At 42.9% G+C, this 23,457-nt stretch overlaps 1 protein-coding gene across 2 annotated transcripts in view; it reads right to left on the bottom strand.

Annotated features, from left to right (window-relative positions):
• TDRP (testis development related protein) overlaps positions 1-22,917 on the bottom strand; it is a 53,908-nt gene extending 30,991 nt beyond the window's left edge. Inside the window, exon 1 of one of the 2 annotated variants that reach the window (XM_068532200.1) lies at positions 22,844-22,917. Coding sequence is in view for 1 of the 2 variants with exons in the window: in XM_068532199.1 (XP_068388300.1) it covers positions 20,337-20,477 (141 nt within the window). In the remaining variant the exon portion in view is untranslated. Of the gene's footprint in view, positions 1-20,336; positions 20,535-22,843 lie in introns of those variants that run through there. The other variant, XM_068532199.1, reaches the window with a different exon arrangement.
• Positions 22,918-23,457: the final 540 nt, after the last annotated feature.

The following is a 23,457-nucleotide window of genomic DNA, read 5'->3' as shown; positions in this document are numbered from 1 at the left end:
AAATGTAACAAATAGGCAGAATTCAAGAGAACAGAATGGAAAAACCCAACAAACAGTAACACACAGCAATTTTAATAAGAGTGATGTGTCAAAGAGGGTAAAAGAACAATGATTAAAAAAAAAAAAGATTTAGAACAACTGGTTATCTACTTTGAGAGAAAAAAACTTAAGTTCTTATTTTCACAACAGAGAGCAAAATAAATTCCACACAGATGAAAGAGTTTTTCCTTTTAAATGAAGCCATAAAGGAACTAAGGAGAATCTGATCTCAAGGAAGGAAATGCCTTTCTCAGCATAAAAGCAAGAGGAAAAACACAGAGAAAAACTGAGAGATTTTATCATTTTTTAAAGTTTTTTAAGAAAACATTTACATATTTTAATAAAAAGTCTAGTTTGAAATCCATATACATTTACAACAAATCAAATATTGGGGATTTGGTAAAGATAAATATTTGGTCTTTGTCTCTGCTTCCTGGCACAAAGCCCCCTAAAGCCTTGGAATTTACAGTCTTTTGTATGCTAGTAAGATGACGCACGGGGGTCTTGGGGGCGGGGCTAGAGAACTTCAGGATGGGGGCTGGTCACCAGAAAAGCAAACTCCTATAGTTAGAACTTTCCGTCTGTCCGTCTGTCCGTCCGTCCGTCCGTCCGTCCGTCCGTCCGTCCCACCACCACCCCCTCCCTTGACCTCTGGGAAAGGCTAAAATTGACTCAGTGACCAATGCCAGTGATTTAATCTATCCTGCCTGATAGGAAGAAACAACCTCCAGATAACAGGTTCAGGAGCCTCCAGGCTGGTGAGGGCATGTGTGGGGAAGACAGCAGGTCCACAGAGGTCGAGGAGGCCCCTCCCCACGCACCTGGCTCCATGCATCTCTTCCATCTGGTTGTTCCTGAGTTTTATCCTTTACAATATACCTGTAATTCTAAGTAAAGTGCTTTCTTGAATTTCTGTAAGCTTTCCTAGTTAATTACTGAAACCAATGGGAGATCATGGAACCCCTGACTTGTAGTCAGCTAGAGAGAAGTGTGGGTAGCCTGGGCACCCCACTTTTTTATTATGATAAAAAACACATAACACAAAATTTACCACTTTAACCATTTCTAAGTATATAGTACTGTCTTAGGCAGTTTGGGATTACCATACACAATACAATAGACTAGGTGTCTTATAAACAACAGAAATTTATTTCTCATAGTTCTGGAGGCTGGAAATATAAGATGAAGGGGCCTGCAGATTCAGTGTATGGTGAGACCCATTTCCTGGTTCACAATGGCACTTTTTCCCCTATGTCCTCAGATGGCAGAAGAGGGAAGGGAGCTCTCTGGTGCTTCCTTTCTAAGGGCACTAATCCCATTCATGAGGGTTCCATCCTCATGACCTATGACCTCCCAAAGGCCCCACCTCCTAACACCATCACCTTGGGGATTAGGTTTCAACGTATGAATTTCTGAGGAGACACAAACATTCGGTCTATAGCAAGTACAGTACTAACTATAAGCACATTGTTGTGCAAGAGAGGTCTAGGATTTTTTTCATCCTGCAAAACTGTAACTCCTAACCACCAAACAGTAGCTCCCTGTTTTCTGCCTTCCCTAGCCCTGGGCACTCCAATTCTACGTCCTGTGTCTGAGACTTTGATTATTTCAAGACCTCATATAAGTGGAATCATATATATTCATCTTTTTGTGGTTAGCTTGTTTCACTTAGCATAATATCCCCAAGGTTCATCAATGTTGGACCATGACAGGATTTCCCTCTTTTTAAAGGCTAAGCATTATTCCATTCTGTGCATGGACCCCATTTTCTTTATGGAAGGAAGGAGTGGGACTACTGAATCATATGGTACTTCTCTATATTTAAAACATTTTCGAAAACTCCAGGCTGTTTTCCATAGTGGCTGCACCATTTTACATTCCCACCAACAGTGCACAGGATTTCAATTTCATCTTTACCAACACTTGTTATTTTCTGGGGTTTTTTTGATAGTGGCCATCGTAACATGTGTGAGCTGATACTGTGGTTTTGATTTGCATTTCCATGCAAACAGAATATAGTAAATTTGCACAGTTCTTTGGAAAAATGTATACTCAAGTTCTTTGCCCATTTTTAAAATCAGGTTTGTTTCCTTGTTTGTTTTTGGTGTTGAGCTGTAGGAGTTCATTTCTATATTCTGGATATTAACCCCAAACCTCAGGTATGAGGTTTGCAAATATTTTCTCACATTCCATAGGCTGCCCTTTTTACTGTTGTTTCCTTCGCTGCACAGAAGTTTTTAAGTTTCATGTAGCCTCACTTGTCAATTTTTGCTTTTATTGGCTGTGTTCTGGTGGCATATCCAAGAAATCATTGCCAAGACCAATATGAAGAAGATTTTTGCCTGTTTTCTTCTAGGAGTCTTATGGTTTCAGGTCTTATGTTTAGGTCTTTAATTCATTTTAAGTTATCTTTTGTATATGGTATAATGTCAGGGTTCAACTTCATTTTTTTGCATGTGGATAACCAGTTTTCTACATTTCATTTGCTGAACAGACTGTTCTTTCCCCATCATGTGTTCTTGTCACCCTTGTCATAGACCATTTGACCATATAAGTGAGAGTTTATTTCTGGGCTCTCTAGTCTGTTTCACAGGTCTGTATGTCTGTCTTTATGCCAGTGCCATACTGCTTATATTACTGTAGTCTGTAATATGCTTTGAGGTCAGAAAGTGTGAGGTCTCCAGCTTTTTCTTTCTCCAGAAAAAAATTGGGGGCTAGTCAGAAAGTATTTTGACTATTCATAGTTCTTTAGGATTCCATATGAATTTTAAGATGGATTTTTCTATTTCTGCAAAAACTGCCACTGAATCTGGTAGGGATTGCAGCGAATCCATAGATCACTTTGGGTAGTGTGGATATTTTAACAATATCAAGTCTTCCACTCCATGAACATAGGATGTCTTTCTACTTATTTTTGTCTTCTTTAATTTCTTTCAGCAATGTTTTCTAGTTTCAGTGCATAGCATTTTTGTCCCCATGGTTAAATTTATTCCAAGTTTTTTATTCTTTATGATGCTACTGTAAATGGGATCTTTTTCTTAATCTAATCTCCTTTTTGGAATTTTCACTGTAGTGTATAGAAACAAACCTGATTATGTATCCAGCAACTTTTCTAAATTTGCTCATTAGTTATAACAAGCTTTTTTGTGGAATCTCTAAGTTTTCTATGTATAAGATCGTGTCATCTGCAAAAAGAGATAGTTTTACTTCTTTCTTTCCAATTTGGATGCCTTTTATTTCTTTTTCTTGCCTAATCTGCTCTGGCTAGGACTTCCAGTACTACATGGAACAGAAGTGGCAAGAATGGGCATCCTTGCATTATTACTGATCTTCGAGAAAAAGCTTTCAATTTTTCACCACTGAGTAGGATGTTAGCTGTGGGCTTTTCATATATGGTCTTAATTATGTTGTGGTATTTTCCCTCTGTTTATAATTAGTTAAATGCTTTGTCATGATAAGGTGCTGAATTTTATGAAATGCTTTTTCTATATCAATTGAGATAATTATGTGGTTTTTCTCCTTCAATATGTTAATGTGGCATGTTACACATAGATTTTCGAATCTTGAACCATCCTTGGGTTCCAGGAATAAATCCCACTTGGTCATAGTGTATCATCCTTTTAATGTGTTGCTGAATTTGGTTTGCTAGTATTTTGTTGAGGATTTTTGTATCAATATTCATCAAAGATACTGTTCTATACTTTTCTTGTAGCATCTTTTTCTTTTTTTTGGCCACGCCACGCAGCATGTGGGATCTTAGTCGCCCAACCAGGGATCAAACCCACGCCCCCTGCAGTGGGAGCATGAAGTCTTAACCACAGGACCGCCAGGGAAGTCTGCTTGTAGTATCTTTTTCTGGTTTTGCTATCTGTTTCTGGTTTTGCTTTTTCTGGTTTTGCTTGTAGTATCTTTTTCTGGTTTTGCTATTAGAGTAATGCTGGCCTCATAAAATGAGTTTGGAAATGTTTCTTCCTCTTCAATTTTTGGGAAGAGTTTAAGAAGGACTGGTGTTAATTTTCTTTAAATGTTCAAAAGAATTTTCCAGTGAAGCCATCTGGTCCTAGGTTTTTCTTTGTTGGGAGGTTTCTGATTACTGATTCAAACTCCTTACTAGTTATATATCTGTTCAGATTTTTATTTCTTCATGTTCAGTCTTGGTTGGTTGTATGCTTCTAGAAATCTATTCATATCTTCCAGTTTATCAAATTTGTTAGTGTATAATTGTTCATAGCAATCTCTTGTAATCCTTTTTATTTCTATGACATCAGTTTTAATACCACCTTTCATTTCTGATTTTTCTTTTTTTTCCTCTGAGAGTTTGTCAATTTTGTTAATCTTTTCAAAAAACCAACTTTTAGTTGACTTTTTTTCTATTGTTTTTCTACTATCTAATCATTTCTCTCTGCTCTATTCTTTATGATTTCCCTCTTTCTGCTAAGTTTGAGTTTAGTTTGTTCTTTTTCTAGTTCCTTAAAGTGTAAATATATTGACTTGAGGTCTAATTTTTTTTTTTTGAGGTCTAATTTTTAATGTAAGCATCTGCCACTATAAACTCCTTCTTGGTACTGCTTTGCTACATCCCATAAATTTGGGTGTCTTATGTTTTTGTTTTCATTTGTCTCAAGATATTTTCCAATTTCTCTGGTGATTTTAGCCTACTGGTTGTTCAAGAATGTCTTACTTTCTACATACCTATGAATTTCCAGTTTTCCTTTAGCTATTGATTTCTAGTTTCATTCCATTGTGGTTCAAAAGATCCTCAGTATGATTTCAACCTTACTAAATTTATTAAGACTTGTTTTGTGGCCTAACATGATTTCCCTTGGAGAATGTTCTTTGTAAATCTGAGAAGAACATGTATTCTGCTGTTGTTGGGAATGTTCTATATAGTCTGGTTAGGTCCATTTGGTCTATAGTGTTGTTCAGATTTGCTGTTTGCCTACTGATCTTCTGTATGTTGTTCTACTCATTACTGGAAGTGGGGTATTCAAGTTTCCGACTATTATTATGTTGTTGTCTATTTCTGTCCTTAATTCTGTCAATGTTTGCTTCATGTATTTGGGAGCTGTGATATATGTATTACATATATAATATATAATATATATAATTATATGATGACCCACTTTGTCTCTTGTGACAAATTTTTGACTTATTTTTTATCTGATGTACTTGCATACTTATTTTTAAAAATCTATTCAGCTACTTTGTATCTTTTGATTGGGGAGTTTAATACATTTACACTGAAAGTAATTACTGATAGGGAAGCACTTACTATTTCCATTTTGTTGATTGTTTTTTGTATGTCTTATTACAGTTTATTTGTTCCTCTTTTCTGTTCTTGCTTCCTTCCTTTGTTTCACTGGTTTTCTATAGGGACATGCTTTGATCCCTTTCTCATTTTCTTTTGTGTATATTCTATGGGTATTTTTTTGTGGGGGTTACATAATATATTTTATAGTTACAACAATCTTTTAAACTAATAACTTCAATCACATACAAAAACTCTACTCCTTTACATCTCCCCTCCACTTGTTATCAATATCACAAATTACATCTTTTTACATTTATTTATAGTTACTATATTTATGCTTTTATCTTTTAAGTTCTATACTCAAATTAAAAGTGATTTACGTACCACCATCACAGTATTACAGATTTTAAACCTGTCTATATATTCACCTTTAACAAAAAAGCATTATGTTTTCATGTGCTTTTATGTTACATCAAGCATCCTTTCATTCCAACGTGAAGGAACTCCCTTTAGTATTTCTGGTAAAGCAAGTCTAGTGACAATGTAATTACTCCCTCAGCTTTTATTTCTCTGGGAAGGTCTTATTTCTCCTTCATTTTTGAAGGATGGTTTTGCCAGATAGTTTTCCTGGTTGGCATTTTTATTTTCTTTCAGCACTTTGACTATATCATCCCACTTCCTCCTGGCCTGTAACGTTACTGCCAAGATATTCACTGAGAATCTTATGGGTGCTCCCTTGTATGTGACAACTCGCTTTTTTCTTGCTGTTTTCAAGATTCTCTCTTTGGCTTTGCCTTGTGACAGTTTTATCATAATATGTCTTGGTTTGGGCCTCTTTTGAGCAACTTGAATTTGGATATTTATCTCCTTCCTCAGGTTTGGGAAGCTTCCTGCCCTTTTCTCCTAGTTCTCTGACACTGCATGTATTGGTCCACTTATTCATGTCCCATAAGTCTCTTAGGCCTTCTACACTCTTTGTCATTCTTTTTCCTTTTTGTTCCTGACTCGGTAATTTCAAGTGACTTGTCTTCAAACTCACTGATTCTTTCTTCTACTTGGTCAATTCTGTTGTTGAACCCCCTAGAGAAATTTTCAATTTAGCTATTGTATTCTTCAGCTCCAGAATTTGGTCTTTTTTATACTTCCTCTTTGTTGACATTTACATTTTGTTCATGCATCATTTTCACAATTGCAGTTAGTTCTCTATGCTCTCTTGTAGCATACTGAGTTTAATACAATTAATTTGAATTTTTAGGTAATTCACAGATCTCAACTTATTTAGGGTCAGTTTCTGGATATTTATTTTGTTCCTATGACTAGGCTATATTTACCTGTTTCTTCATATGCCTCATTATTTTTTGCTGTGATTTGGGCATTTGAAAAAACTGCCACCTCTCCCAGTCTTTATGGACTGGCTTCATACAGGGAAAGACCTTCACCAATCATGCTGGCTAGAGATTCTGGGAGCCTCTAAATCTTTTCTGGGGATGTGTCTCCTCTGAGGTTGTGCATGTAATTTCCCAATTAGAGAGTTTTCTCAGTTTCTCTTTCCAGAGCTTGTAACCTCTTTTTCCTCTGGCATCTGTCTGTGGGACTGTAGGTTCTCTGGCACTGCAACAAGCAGCTGAACTCTCATTTGTTCCCAGTGGCCCCAGGTGTGCCAAGTATGCCAGTCAGGTGAGACAAACTAGTCCCTTGGGCAGCTTCTCAAAAAGCCAGAACGTAGGGCACATGCTCCACTCTTCTATCACCTTCCTGACGAAGAAGTCATGAGTTTGGCGTTTACTACCAATTGTGCTAAGGTACACTTGTGGGAATGGCTACTGTGAGTGAAATGAAGCAGCCTCCTTACCCATTTCAATGCAGCTGTTCTCAGCTTTGTGCTTGCCTGGCTTACTGCAACTTCTTAACTGGTTTCTGGAGTCATAAAGGCTTTTTTGGACCATATATGGTTAAGGCAGTGTCTCCGAGGGGAAATAGGTTTGGGGCTTCCTTTCCACCATCTTGCTGGCATCACTCATCTTATGTTTGCCTGGGCACCCAATTTGTGACTGACTTCTGACATGGCAGCAGTCCTGTGGGACTGAGCCCCTTCACTTGTGGGGTCTCTGCTAACTTCAGGTAGTGTCAGAACTGAAATGAATCGCAGAACACCCACTTGGTGTCAGAAAACTGGAGAACTGCTTGGTATCAGGAAAAAACAACATGGAGATATATATATTCCTTATGATAAAAATGGAAAGGTGTGGAGATGATCAGTCTTTTTTTTTTTTTTTAGTTTCTTTAGGAGTTTTTTTGTTTAAATTCCTCTACTTTTTTTCTAAAATTTATTTATTTATTATTTTTATGGGTGTGTTGGGTCTTCGTTTCTGTGCAAGGGCTTTCTCTAGTTGCGGCAAGTGGGGGCCACTCTTCATCGCGGTGCGCAGGCCTCTCATTATCGCGGCCTCTCTTGTTGCGGAGCACAGGCTCCAGACGCGCAGGCTCAGTAATTGTGGCTCACGGGCCTAGTTGCTCCGCGGCATATGGGATCTTCCCAGACCGGGGCTCGAACCTGTGTCCCCTGCATTGGCAGGCAGATTCTCAACCACTGCGCCACCAGGGAAGCCCGATCAGTCTTAATTATAGTTACAGACTGTCTTTTCTCTGTAAAATTTCTTAGCACACTTTCTTGCCACATCGATCAATGTCTATAATTACATCTTGGGGCAAAACTTCTCCATTTATTGTTTAAAACACCATCACTATAAAACTTTGTTTTTAAAAAGTATTATTGGTCTCCAGTCAACAAGCTTAGTATTTAGCTATAGCCAAATACCTGGCAAAGAAGATCTAAAAAGAGATATAAATAGTTACAAGGAAGCACTAAATCACATCAGGTATTATTTTAAAGTTTAACTGATACAGAAGAGGGAGAATGAAGTAACTGGTACGTGACTTACAGTAGGTCACTGGGGGTAATTGTGTAATAAAGCCTCTTGGTTGTAATAAAATTTGCTGCTGTAACACAACACAACACAACACCACACCACCTCTGGGGTGGAAGACAGCCCGCCACCACTGACCTATGTGACGAGGCAAAGAGAGGAAGCACGGCAGGTGCACACACGGCTTCCTCTCACATGACAGGCCAGAACCTGGACACAGAGCCCCTGCTGGTGCAAACGATGCTCTCTGGTTAGGGAGCTGTACACCCAATGAACACATGCTACTAGGGGAAAGTCAGCAGTCTCCCCAGAAGGGCACCTGCTGGCCCCCAGGCTCCACAGAACTAAGATGAACACCATTACACACACAGTTCTTACTGTCTACAAAACACCTCCCGGTTCCTTTGGCCTCCACGCTCCATCTGGGTTAAGATGATGCGGACGATTCACATGCTGTTCTTAATGTCATCTCCTTGACCATAAAAGCATGACTCATTTCATCATGGAATGAGATAAAGGACCAAACTAGACAATTAATTTATGTGAAAGCATGGAAAGCTATACAAATGCACACTTGTTAATTAATAAAATGTAAGCCCAGGAAGAATATAAATGAGCTCTAGCACCCTGCCATTTATTTCCAAGTTTAGCAATTAAGACTTCCTACTTGTACCCGAAATCACAACAAATTCCACACTGCAAACCTCTAATGAATCAAGTTGCCTTAGAATTAGAAGAGACTTCAAAGATCCTTTAGTCTAAACCAGGGGTCAGCAAAGAATGGCCCAGCCCTGTTTGTGTAAATACAGTTCTATTGGAATGCAGCCACACTTGTTCACTTACACACGTCATAGCTGTTTGCACAGGACAGCTGCAAAGTTAGCAGCTGTGATGGAGACTGTATAGCCCGCACAGCCCAATTCCTGCTCTAAACCTCTCACTGAGAACAGGGATTCTGGAGAGGAAATAACTAACTCATCTGCCCCTAGTCACACAATTAGTGACAGGTGGGCCCAGGTCTGCCTGCTGACACTGGGCTACCTACTCCCTTTCCCCTGGTCCCAGTTCATTCATCAGCTGCCGTGTAAGTTCTGAAATGGAGAGCCAGGTCCTTGCGGTTTTTCACAAATGATGAGCCCTTCAGCTCCTCCCCCAGCAGCGCACCTGCGCGGCTCATCCATCAGGATGTGCGACGCTGTCCCCAAGTCACACGTCCACAGTCAACTCGCTAAGCTGCTCCCAAAGCCACAGCGCCCTGGGCTTCCCTGCTGCTCAGAGGAGACATCTTCGTCCTGATCACTCTGACTGCCCTTCAGCCTTTGACCTGCACCTCGAAAGGCAACAGCTCTCTTCCATCGGCTTTGGCAAGCTCACTTCTTCCCGCTTGTCCTGATACTAATCCATCTAGAATTCAGGCTCTTATTTCACGTCCGAACTCCTACACCAGAATCCTGTTTTAAATGCACCTTGCCTCTAACCCCTCCTCCTCCTCAGACAAGTATTCCCTGTCAAATAGCATGAAGCCCTGACTCAAAGGCCTTCAATATTTGTCTAAAAGGTGAAGTCTGAAACCCTTAATGGGGCTTCCCAACCTCCCGTGCCAGTTAAATTGGTTTGTTCTCTATCTCCCAAACCTCTTTCCGATCCAAAGCTACGCCATTTCCCCCCCTTCTCACTGTCTTTCCTCAAGAACCGGCTTAGAGTCTACCTGCTCTTCCTCCAATAATTAAGTTGAAAAGGAGGTGAATAAAGAAAAGGGAGCGTGTATGTGTGACAGCTCTGCTTTTCTCACAACGTTCTAGTACTTTTCACTTGCTAATTCACCGGAGAACCATCTACCTCCCATAGTAAGACTTCGATAAATACACTCATTATTACAATACTTAAGCATAGCAAAAAGTAAAAGCATCCTAGGGTGTTTGTTTTGTTGAAATTTGAGCCAAGACACAATTTTATCAATGCTTTTTAAGGCACTAATTGTTGAAGCCCTAGAATTTGTTGAATATAAAATATGAATGTTTGGAAAGTGAAGAAAAATATCACAAATTTATGATAACCTGTAAGGTAAGAGAAAGAGGGTAGCAAAAAAAAAAAAACCTCAAGAGAAACCCGGATTCAAATTCCTATTAGTGGCTACATAACTCTACACAAGTTTTTTAGCTTCCTTAAGTTCCTCAAATGTAAAATACAGTTGATTCTCATTATTCAAGGCAGCTGTGCTGTAAAAGTTGCCACGGACAATGAATCAGCAAATACTGAATCACTGCTCTTACAGGAAATACGGGGTCAGGTTCCTGTGAGCCTCTGTCACATTTTCATCAATCATTCAATACATAACCTTGTTTTGTGTGTGTTTCTGTATAAAGACACTTTATCTAATATGTATTGTATAGTCACTAACGTTGACCTCACGCCTGAACAAAGCTCACCTAACATGCATCTTCTCCTTAAGGTACATCACAATCTTCTGTGATGCAATTTTTAATGAGTAGCAATTTTTAAAGAATATTCTAAGTCATACGACCTTAAGCTCTAGTAAAATCAGTAAAAGTGAATCTTATGAACTAGGATTTTAAACTCTTAGGAATAACAATTTCAATCTAAATGCTTAATATTAGCATTGACGGGTGAACATTATACAGAGTAGTGTGCTGGGGCCTGGGGCTTGAGATGGACACCAAGCCTTAACCATTTCCATCCTCAAGTGGCCACTGTGCTAACAGGACAGGGCGGGGGACCTTGGAATTCGACCAGCTCATGCCTAGAGAGGTTCACAGGCCCAGGCACGTACAAACATCCGCAAACCTGAGATGAGCTGATCTGAATCTGAGGGAAAAGTCCAGAACTATGCCATCCAATTCACTAACCAGCAGCTAAACACAGTTGCCAGGGAGCTGGAACAGGGCTAGCATGACTGAGGAAGCGCATTTTAAATTATTTATGTATCAATTCAAAAAAAAGACACTCAATTCAGTTATTAGAAAACTTTTATGTATGTTCAGAACAACTTGGGTAAAACAATCTACTTCTTCAACTGCAAATTTTATAAAATCTAAATACTGACCACGTATTTCTGAGGAAAAGTGAGTATACAAATTGAGATGTGCTAGTAAATGTAAAATACGCACCAGATTTCAAAGACTTAGTATGAAAAAAAGTGAAAGTAAAGTAACTCCTTAACAAATTTTTATATTGGCTACATATTGATATAATTAATATTTTGGATATATTTAACTTAGAATATTGCATTGAAATTAATTTCACCTTTTTAAAAAACATTTTTAATGTGGCTACCAGAAAATTTTTGCACTGTATTTCTATTGGACTGTGCTACTCTGTCTCATAAACAGGAGAAACTTCAGGCCTCCTTTGAGATGCCTTAAATGAATCTAGAGGGAAGGAGTATTTTACCTCTGATCTTTTATCTTCTCCTCCTCTTCCTCCCCTTCCCTCAACTAACTGTCTGCTTTTATTTGATGAAAGGAGTTCTGCGGACTAAACATCAGATTTATCATGGGAATGTCCAATAAGACTAACCCCACAAAGAAGTATCTGCCTAGTCCCAAATGAACCTGTATCCAGGAAGAAATCAGATCTTCTAGGCTAGATGACTCCCACTCATCCTTCCAGGCTGGTGAAAAGAAAACGGACGCTGCGATTCCTTCCCTGACGACCTGCACTGACCCCCTCAGCACTTTACACACAACCCCAGTTCCCACACCTGGTGGTGCCGACACTCCTGCGCCCAGTCCCTTCACTTCACAAGCACGGACAGCACCTCCAGCCCTTTCTCGGCGTGAGGGTCACAGCAGTGGACATAAACTCCTTCTCTGTGGAGCCTCTGGACTAGAATCTAGATGACTCTCAGGAAGAGAGTTAAGTGCTCTCTAAATGCTATCAAATCAGTAAGATGCAGGAGGTCGGTGCCACTGGTAGGACCGCAGCTGGGCTGATGCTGGGACCACCGTCACTGCCACCCTCAAAGCTCCTGTCAATCTGCAGCCTCCCACCCCCACCCTGGCCAGGCCACATGGGCAGCAAGAAGATTCCAGAGCTGCTGACAAAGATTCTCAGGGTCAAGACTCATTGACATTGATCAGAAACAGGGCACAAGGGAGCCTGACTCCATTCTGGTCAAGTAGAGAGTCTCTGTCACCACCTAGTAGTAGCTGTCACCCTCCTGCTTTGTGACTGGTTTACACATCTGGCACATGGTGGCACTAGCCCAGTCAAGGGCTTTTAACAGTGTCTAAGGACAACAGACAATACACGGTAGAGTAGCTTCACCTTATCCCAATTTCACAGATGAAAAACAAACCTGAAGCTTGTCTGGATCGGGGGGCCTGCACAAGGGCATCTGGCTAACAAGTAGCAGGGGTAGGACTCAACCAAGGCATATGGATATGGACACCAGAGACAACGTCCATATCTGAACCACCAGGCTATATCTGCACATAAATGCAGTTATTTTGACTCCAGTTTAATCCATCTAGTGACACGGTAACAGGACTGATGGGGAAGATTTTAGAAGTCTTCATTTAGGCTTATAAACATAGGAAAAGCTATTTAATATCATCCACGAGGGAAACACAAATTAAAACCACATTAAGGTAGTACTTTTCACCCATCAGATCTAAAACTCTGCAGACATACTGCATCGTATCATATCGGCCAGCCCATCCTGAAAGCCAGTTGCACACATGGCTGGTTGACGCATACATTCATGCAACCTCTTTGGGAGCACAGTTTCGAGACATCTATCAAAATTACAAAGGGAGATTTTCTGATGATGCCCATTCTAACCAGTGTGAGGTGATACCTCATTGTAGTTTTGATTTGCATTTCTCTAATAATTAGTGATGTTGAGTAGCTTTTCATGTGCCTCTTGGCCAACTGCAGGTCTTCTTTGGAGAAATGTCTATTTAGGTCTTCTGCCCATTTTTTGATTGGGTTGTTTGTGTTTTTGATATTAAGCTCTATGAACTGTTTATATATTTTGGAGATTAATCCTTTGTCTGTTGATTTGTTTGCAAATATTTTCTCCCATTCTGAGGGTTGTCTTTTTGTCTTGTTTATAGTTTCCTTTGCTGTACAAAAGCTCTTAAGTTTCATTAGGTCCCATTTGTTTATTTTTGTTTTTATTTCCATTACTCCAGGAGGTAGGTCAAAAAAGATCTTGCTGTGATTTATGTCAAAGAGTGTTTTTGCTATGTTTTCCTCTAAGAGTTTTATAATTGGTCTTACATTTAGGTCTTTCACCCATTTTGAGTTTATTTTTGTGTATGGTGTTGGGGAGTGTTCTAATTTCATTCTTTTACACGTAGCTGTCCAGTTTTCCCAGCATCACTTATTGAAGACTGTCTTTTCTCCATTGTATGTCCTTGCCTCCTTTGTCACAGATTAGTTGACCATAGGTGTGTGGGTTTATCTCTGGGCTTTCTATCCTCTTCCATTGATCTATATTTCTGTTTTTGTGCCAGTACCATATTGTCTTGATTACTGTAGCTTTGTAGTATAGTCTGAAGTCAGGGAGTCTGATTCCTCCAGCTCCGTTTTTTTTTTCTCAAAACTTCTTTGGCTATTCGGGGTCTTTTGTGTCTCCATACAAATGCTGGAGAGGGTGCGGAGAAAAGGGAACCCTCTTGCACTGTTGGTGGGAATGTAAATTGATACAGCCACTATGGAGAACAGTATGGAGGTTCCTTAAAAAACTAAAGTAGAATTACCATATGACCCAGCAATCCCACTACTGGGCATATACCCAGAGAAAACCATAATTCTAAAAGACACATGGGGCTTCCCTGGTGGCACAGTGGTTAAGAATCTGCCTGCCAATGCAGGGGACACGGGTTCGAGCCCTGGTCTGGGAAGATCCCACGTGCCACAGAGCAACAAAGCCCGTGCGCCACAACTACGGAGCCTGCGCTCTAGAGCCCGCGAGCCACAACTACTGAAGCCCGTGTGCCGCAATGAAGAGTAGTCCCCACTCGCTGCAACTAGAGAAAGCCCCCGCACGGCAACAAAGACCCAACACAGCCAAAAATAAATAAAATAAAATTAATTAATTAAAAAAAAAAGCTTTAAAAGAAAAAAAAAGACACACGTACCCCAATGTTCACTGCAACACTATTTACAATAGCCAGGTCATGGAAGCAACCTAAATGCCCATCGACAGATAAATGGATAAAGATGTGGTACCTATATACAATGGAATATTACTCAGCCATAAAAAGGAACGAAATTGGGTCATTTGTAGAGACATGGATGGACCTAGAGGCTGTCATACAGAGTGAAATAAGTCAGAAAGAGAAAAACAAATATCGTATATTAACACATATATGTGGAATCTAGAAAAATGGTACAGATGAACTGGTTTGCAAGGCAGAAATAGAAACATAGATATAGAGAACAAACACATGGACACCAAGGGGGGAAAGCCGGGGCAGGGGGTGTATGAATTGGGAGATTGGGACTGACATGTACACACTAATATGTATAAAATAGATAACTAATAAGAAAAAAAAGAAAAATAAGCTAATAAATGATAAATGTTTGATTAAAAAAAAATTACAAAGGGAGGTGCCCTTGGACTCAGCAGCTCCACTTCTAGACATCTATCGTCAGATATGTGAAATGATTTATGCTCATGTTTGTAATAGAAAGAGACTAGAAATAACCTCCTAAAGGTCACCAATAGAGGTCTGGCATTTAAAGTCTATATATCCATACCAGGAAATACCATACAACACTGAAACACACACAAACACTGGAAAGAATAAAGCAGCTCTTCACATAACAGTCGGATCCAAAATGTATTGCTAAGTGGAAAAAGCAAGGGGTAAGTGTCTTAAAGTTGTTAATTAAAGTCCAGTCTATCCTCAAAGCCCATGCTCCTCCCAGTATATCACCCCCAAGAAAGAGTGTGAGGCCTTAGAGCATTTACTTTCTGAACTAAAGCACTCCCATAAACCTTCAAGCATCTACTTCACTCCTTTCTTCCCATCACCATAAAGCAAACTTAAACAGAGCTCTCACAGTACCCCACAAGAAAGATTTGGTGTCATCTCAACTAAGACTTACTACCCCTTGGTTCTTCCTATCTTCAGAGCAGAGTAAAAAGCACCTGAAATGTTCCCTGAATTTTTTTTTGGAATGCCTACAGAATATGTCTAAGCCTTTTAAAATTTTAACATGAAAATAGGCCAAAAATGCCGTGAGTTTTGTTTTTAAGGACGTTAAAGTACAGCTAGCTAACTCCCAGTGCAGTGCAGCTCAAAGCAAGTGAAGGCTGGCCCAAACCTCAGCATGCGGATCTCATCGCAGACCCCCATTTCCTTCTCACCGCTCACATACCCCGGAGCAGGGCCTAAAGAAGACTCAGCAACTCCATATCCACCAGAAGGAGCCCAGTTAGATTTAATAATACACAGGCTTAAAGATGATTTTTTTTCAGCTGCAGTGCTAAGACAGGAAGTGCTCCATGATACCCATATTATTTATCGAGGGAACAATTCAAAGTGCAGAAAAATGTTTGTAGTGGGAAAACAAATGCATGATTTTAAACATACATTTATGTATATGCATAAATGTTTCATGGATAGCTATATAAAAAAAGGTAACAATACTTCCCACTGGAAAGAGGAAGAAGTTAAGACCCAGCATTTAATATCCAGAAATCTTTTACCATATGCACAGCAGATTTGTTTTTTTTTTTAAATTAGACTCATTAAAACTTGTAAGTCTCTCTTTTTTAAATATTACAATAAATGATTCACCTTAAAAACCCCACTGTTATACTTTAACACAAAATAGATGTGTATTCATGACAAAAAAGGCCAACTGCCTAAAGAAATGCTCAGAGAAATTTATTTTCTATAATGTTAAAGCTATTTTAGTAACAGTCAAGTGTTCCTTAAATCCAAGTAATGACTGAATGCCTCACATTTCAAACTTATTAGAACCTAACACTAAGCTATTTTTTTCTTTTTTAAAAAACAACACAGATTACAGCCATGTGACCTGATTTTCAAGTAGGTCGAACAGACCAGATTTGAATACAAACTAAATGCCTTTCTAGAATAAGACAAAGTGTACTCTGAGCCTACATGTTTAACATGAACGGGCTGACAGGGGTGGAGGAGTGGTGGCGGGCCGCTGGAGACTGAAAATGAGACAGAATGAGACCATCTTTCTAATGAGACACAATTTAACAGATCCATTAAATTCTTCTCGTATTAATTCCTACCTCTTTCAATTTTAAAATAAAATTTTGCCAGCAGAAGTTTTATGGTAGACTTGTCGTGAATTTTAAAGTTTAATGCTAAGAGAAGCTGGCTTTGGGATAAAGATCAATCTACCTGATGAAATGAACTAAATTTAGAGTATGACTGACTTGCCACAAAAAGTCTGCTTTTCTATAGCAAAGTTTTCAACACATCAAACTATAGATACCCTTAATAAAGTAACACAGAAGCTGCAGTCAAATCTCACTCCTAGAAGATAATGCAGGATAAAATCCAGATGACTTTGGGTGTGCTGATGGCTTTGGGGAAACACCACCAAAGACATGATCTATGAAAGAAATAACTGATAACCTGGACTTCATTAAAATTAAAAACTTCTGCTCTGTGAAATGTAATGTTAAGAAAATGAAAAGACAAGCCACAGACTGGGAGAAAATATTTGGAAAAGACACATCTGATAAAGGACTGTTATCCAAAATACACAAAGAACTCTTAAAACTCAACAATAAGGAGAAAAAGCAACTCAATTAAAAAATGGAGCAAAACAATCTGACCAGACATCTCACCAAAGAAGACATACAGATGGCAAATGAGCAATATAAAGAGATGCTCCACATCACATGTCATCAGGGAAATGCAAGTTAAATGAGATACCACTACACACCTACAGAATGACCAAAATCCAGAACACTGATATCGAATGCTGGAACGCAAGAACAGGAAGCAAGAGGAACTCTCGTTTATTGCTGGTGGGCACGCAGATTGGTACAGTCACTGTGGAGAGTCTGGTTTCTTACGAAGCAAAACATACTCTTAGCCTATGATCCAGGAATCACACTCCTTGGTATTTATCCAAGTGAGTTAAAAACTAATGTCCAGGGCTTGGCTTCCCTGGTGGCGCAGTGGTTGAGAATCTGCCTGCCGATGCAGGGGACACGGGTTCGAGCCCTGGTCTGGGAAGATCCCACATGCCGCGGAGCAGCTGGGCCCGTGAGCCACAATTACTGAGCCTGCGCGTCTGGCGCCTGTGCTCCGCGACAAGAGAGGCCACGATAGTGAGAGGCCCGCGCACCGCGATGAAGAGTGGCCCCCGCTCGCCGCAACTGGAGAGCCCTCGCACAGAAACGAGGACCCAACACAGCCATAAATAAATAAATTTTTTAAAAAACTGTTAAAAAACAAAAACAAAAAAAACTAATGTCCACACAAAACCCTGCACATGATGTTTTATAGCAGCTTTATATACAACTGCCAAAACTTGGAAGCAACGAAGATGCCCTTCTGTAGGTGAACAGGTAAACTGGTACTTGCAGACAATGGAATATTACTCAGCGTTAAAAAGAAATAAAGTGGGGGCTTCCCTGGTGGAGCAGTGGTTGAGAATCTGCCTGCCAATGCAGGGGACACGGGTTCGAGCCCTGGTCTGGGAAGATCCCACATGCCGCGGAGCCACTAGGCCCGTGAGCCACAATTACTGAGCCTGCCTGCGCGTCTGGAGCCTGTGCTCCGCAACAAGAGAGGCCGTGATAGTGAGAGGCCCGCACACCGCAATGAAGAGTGGCCCCCACTTGCCACAACTAGAGAAAGCCCTCGCACAGAAACGAAGACCCAACACAGCCATAAATAAATAAATAAACAAATAATTAAAAAAAAAAAAGTCCTTTCCCATTCCCTTTAAAAAAAAAAAAAAAAAGAAATGAATTACCAAGCCGTGAAAAGACAGGGAGGACCCTTAAATATACTGCTCAGTGAGTAAGAGAAACCAATCCATAAAAGCTGCATATTTTATGATTCAACTCTGACATTCTGGAGAAGACAAAACTATGGAGACTAAAAAGATCAGTGGTTGTGGGGCTGTAGGAAGGGGTGAACGAGCAGAGCACAGAGGGTTTTTCGGGCAGTGAACCTCCTATGTATGGTACTATAATGGTGAGTTCATGTCATTACACATTTGTTCAGACCCACAGAACAAACAACACCAAGAGGGAACCCTAATGTAAATTGTGGACTCTGGGCGATAATGATGTGTCCGTGGAGGTTCACTGGTTGTAACAAATGGGATTTTGCTAGTATCAGGGGAAGGCTGTGTCTGTATGGGGACACGGGTATATGAGAACTCTGCATTTTCCACTCAATTGCTGGGTACCTAAAAATAAAGTCTATTAAAACACACACACAAATATACAGTGAGAAAAAAAGGTATAGATTGTAATTCTGTAAACTTGAATATCGGGAAAAAAGTTTTAATAAATGTGTCACTAATGGTTGAGTCTAGGAAGTATATATGTGGGTGTTCAATCTCCCATCCTTCCAACTTTTCCCTGTTAGTAATTTAACTTAAGAGGAAAAAAGGTGTTTTAGGATTCATTAGGAGAAATAGAAGCAGAACATAGGAAGAATCAATTTAAAAATTTTAAGAGTTTGTTCAGAAACAACAAATATTGCTTATCTTTGACCAATAAATTATTTACAAAATTAAGTAACTCTGTAACCACACTTAAACTGCATATAAATTCTCAACATTATATTTAAGACAGCTGCTGTTTAAAGTAACCATAAAGGGCTTCCCTGATGGCACAGCGGTTAAGAATCCACCTGCCAATGCACGGGAGACGGGTTGCAGCCCTGGTCCGGGAAGATCCCACATGCCCCGGAGCAGCTAAGCCCGTGCGCCACAACTACTGAGCCTGCGCTCTAGAGCCTGTGAGCCACAACTACTGAGCCCGCGCTCCGCAACAAGAGAAGCCACCGCGATGAGTAGCCCCCCGCTCGCCGCAACTAGAGAAAGCCTGCGTGCAGCAATGAAGACCCAACGCAGCCAAAAATAAATCAATAAATAAATTTATAAAGTAACCATAAAATTTTGAGATTTAAAAAATAAATAGTAGGGTGAGCACTAATACCACCAAAACTTGATTTCTGAAAGACACTTCAGATAGGGACCATATTTAAATGCTTAATCAAGGGCATTTAACTCCTGTAAAAAAATGTCTTATCAAGATGAGACAACTTCAGTTCCAAGGGAAGTTATTTAGAACCAACTAGGAAAGAAACAATCTGGTGAACTATTTACAAGTCCTGAGAAGAAAGATACAGATCCCCATTAACTTCCGTTACAGGCCACAAGCAACAGGAGAGTTTCCAAACATTTAACAAACAAGAAACCGTATGACCACCGTCATTTTAAAAATAAAATAAAATGCTGAATTTCACAGCACATGGAAAGGAACGCTGCGTTGGGGGTGAGGTGGAGGGAAGCATTTGTAGCGCAGACAGGATCCACCTGGGATCCTTTTTAATTGAAAAATTCTAAACATTCCAAGCACATCTCTGAACTTGTAAGGCCAGTGTCTTTCTGTATAAAGGACATCTGCCTTCTTCCTCCAGCCAAAGGTTTAAACACAGGTGAAGGTCTGCTGGTTATCCAAACAAGTATTTAGCACACTTAGCGCGCTGCTTTGGCCCCCACCGGTCCAGGCCTTGCCCGTGAGTCCGCCCCGGCGTGGCGCGGTCCCGGACTCGACGCGGAGAGGACGGCCCGGGCACCATCCACCCGGCAGGCAGGTCCCCGTCCGCAGCAAGGCCACGGCCCGAGGTTTCTGGGTGCGCGCCCTGCGCCCTCCCACCTCCGGGGACTGCGCCCGCGGTCCCGAACCCGCGCGAGGCGGGTGGCGGGGCGCGGGGTTCAGTCACTCCTAACGTGGGGGGGGTCACCACGAGCCACGCGGTGGCCCCCAGACCAGCCTCGGGATCCTAACGGGCCGCGCGGCGCGGGCCTCACCTGCGCACCCCACCTGTGCGCCTCTCCAACCTCGCAGCGCAGGCCTCACCTGCGCCCTCCCCCACACGCGCCCTCCCTCACCCGCGCCCCCTCACCTGCGCGGCAGCGGCGGCGGCGGCGACGGAGGGCGGCGGCCCCGCCCGCAGGCCATCCTCCTCCTCGGGGGGCTCGTCCAGGAGCACCCGGCTCCGGCCCAGCTTCCACATGCTCCCGGGCGGGCGCCGGCGTCCGTGCATCCGTGCGTCCGTGCGCGCCCCTCCTCGGTCGGCCCGCAGCGCGGACGCACCGGCTGCGGCTCCTGCAGGACCGGACGCGGCCAGTGGGGCCGGGCGGGGCCGGCCTGTGGGGCGGGCCCACCTCCAGGACCGGGACCTCCCCACCCCCGCCCCGCCCCGCCCCGGCCCCTCCCGGACCGGACCCGGTCCCCGCACCGAACGAGACCCACCGTACGCCCAGGACCGGGCCCACCTCCGGGTGGGGCCACACCCCCCGGGCCCCCATTTCCCCTGCTTGCGGTCCCCCCCACCCAAGTCACCGCCCCTCCGGCCAGGCCCTGACCCCGACCGACCCTCCCACACCTCCAACGAGGCTCCTCCTCCTTTCAGCGAGGTCCCCGCCCCCCACATCACTCCACGAGGTCCTTACCTCGGGTCGCCACCCCAAGCTGACCCCCCTCACACCTCACCCCCACCACGGGCCCCCCAACACCCCGGGATGATCCCCAAACCCCCGGCCGACCCCCTCACTCTCCACCCGAGATCACCTCTCACCCGGGCCCCCTTCACCTGGCCCCCACTCATCTCGGACCGCCCCTGCTCACCCCTCAGGCCGAGGGCCCCGCAACCCGGGCGGACCTCCTCACCCCTCACCCTGGGATCCCCCCCACCCCGAGCTGACCCCCTCACCCCTCACCCAGCGGGGGGGCGCGGCCAGGTCTGCGGGGCAGCGGCGCGGGGGGCGGGGCGGCCGGGGCTCCGGTCACCATGGCGACAGCCGCCGGACGCGGAGCGGGCATAGTGCGCATGCGCACACCCCTGGGTCCGCGGCTCGAGGGCGCGGTGGGCGGGACTGGAAGCGGTTCCAGTTCCCGCCAGGGTGCCTTGTCCCCGCGCCTGGTGGTGCCGGGGCTGCGCACCAGCCCCGCCGTTCGGGTGGGAAACTTCGCGAATGGTGGCAGGGACCCCCGAGGGCGGAGGCGCTGGGCACGTGGACCTGCCGGGGGGAGGGTGCGGCCGAGCCCTGGGATGGGCAGCAGGCGGTGGGCTTGGCCGGGACGGGTGCAGGGACCGTGTTCAGCCATAGGCAGGGGAAGGGACGCGAGCTTCCAACGTCTCCACGTTAGGAGCCCAGGGGCCGAGGGAAAAGTGGGCAGCTGCGCTGGCCAGGCCACCTTGGAACCCGCCGTGGTGCTCGCTGGTCCCTCGCATTCGGGGAGCCTCACGTTGACGAGCAAGTAAGATGTGGCACACGTGGTGTAGTTCACAGGCAGTTGAAGGGACTTTGACGGCTAATTATGACAGCCGAAAATTGTTACTTTTTGTAGGTAAGATAGGTTACAGCCACGGTCATGGCGAACGTGGCAGGGCCCCCGCCCTAACCCCAGGCTGGGGCAGAGGAGGACCGGCCCGAAGCGTCCTCTGGTCTCTCACCAAAACTCAGAAGCAGGAGAGGTAACCTCACACATTCCCAAGTACAAGATGACTTTGATTTCATGTCTCACAAAAGAGCCAAACAATAAAATATAAAAAGATATTCAACTCCATTGTAATGAGGGAAATGCAAATAAACATGAAATGCCCTTTTCCGCCTATCAAAGTGGTAAACATTTGCAAAGCTGTACCCAGTGTTGGGAAGCACCTAGGGAAACTGGTAGCTGTGCAGGGAAATAAGCTGCTTGTGGCGTGTAAACAGTACAACGCTTTCGGAAGGCATCCATTTGTTAGTATCCATCACAATTTTAACGTGCAAACGCTCTGCCCAGCAAATTACCATCCACAGAGAAACTTTTTACTCGGTATACGTCAGTATTGCTTATGTTTTCACACCAAACGTGTATTACTTGAGGGATTTAAAAGTACGTTTTATAAAAAGAATCCAGAACTGTAGGCGTCTATAAACATTTTCTTAAGCTTTGTATCTTTACTACTCTGAAAAAGAAAAAAAATCAACTGTACCTGTTGGGTTTTTCCAGAAATGATTAGCAGCAAAATTTTTAAAATGAAAAGAGGCTCTGAGTCTGTCTTTGGAAGAGGCCTGCAGGAGCCCCGAGAACAGACCCTGTGGTGACAGGCACGGGGGCCCTGTCAGGGTTAATGGTTAGGGCATGGAGGGGGAAAGCCAAATTTTACATACCAACCAGCTACCTGGAAAGCAAGGCCGTGGCAAGAAGCCCAGTGGTCCCCACCTTCCCTTCTCAGTGAGTCGCGAGGGTCAGGAGATAAACACACAGGCACACAAATATCTCTGGGCCCACCAGGCACAAATATTACAAACTGATGTGAAACCCCAGCACACCCACTGAAGAATAATCTACCCAGTAGAAATTAAAGAACTCCTTCTTCATGGGAATATATAAGAATGATAAAATTATATATCTACACACCTTTTCAAACCAGGTCAAATAAGCTTGGTCTTCTGGACTGGAAAGACTTCAGGATGGAAATACTGAATGTAGACATGGTGATGGTTCTAAGATGTGCTACCTACACAAGATGAATTTGTACCTGGGGCCCACCGGGTTCTGTCAAAATAAACATGCTGCAAGCACAAACATTGATAAAAATCAGAAACAATAAAGTAGAGGTTACAAAACAAAGCCAGGATCCAAACACAGCCCCTTCAAGGTCACTGTAAACAAAACAGAACACTAACTCAGAACACTTCAACAAATAACACGGATGCCTTTATTCTCACCAAGAGAGCACGGGGCCTGTGCCGGACCACTGGCTTCCTTTGTCTGGCATATCCGCATTTCTCTGCTTTGAAATTTTTCTTTATAGATTAATCTGTAACCTCCTGCAAATCCAGGCCGATCTGGAATAAGAAGGCCAGGGTAACTAAATAAAAAAGCTAAATTCCAGTATATTTAAACAATGTTTTGCATTATTTCTAGGAGAGCTCAGGAGGGAAGACCTGCAACCCAAAGCACAGTGCCTGAGGCGAGCAGGAGGGGGCTGGTGACTGAGCTTTAGGCATCCTGGAATTCTGAGCACTTCT

This window comes from Eschrichtius robustus, chromosome 21 (assembly GCF_028021215.1).
Source record: "Eschrichtius robustus isolate mEscRob2 chromosome 21, mEscRob2.pri, whole genome shotgun sequence".
Classification (NCBI taxonomy): Eukaryota; Metazoa; Chordata; class Mammalia; order Artiodactyla; family Eschrichtiidae; genus Eschrichtius; species Eschrichtius robustus.
This window is presented reverse-complemented; position numbering and strand designations above follow the sequence as displayed.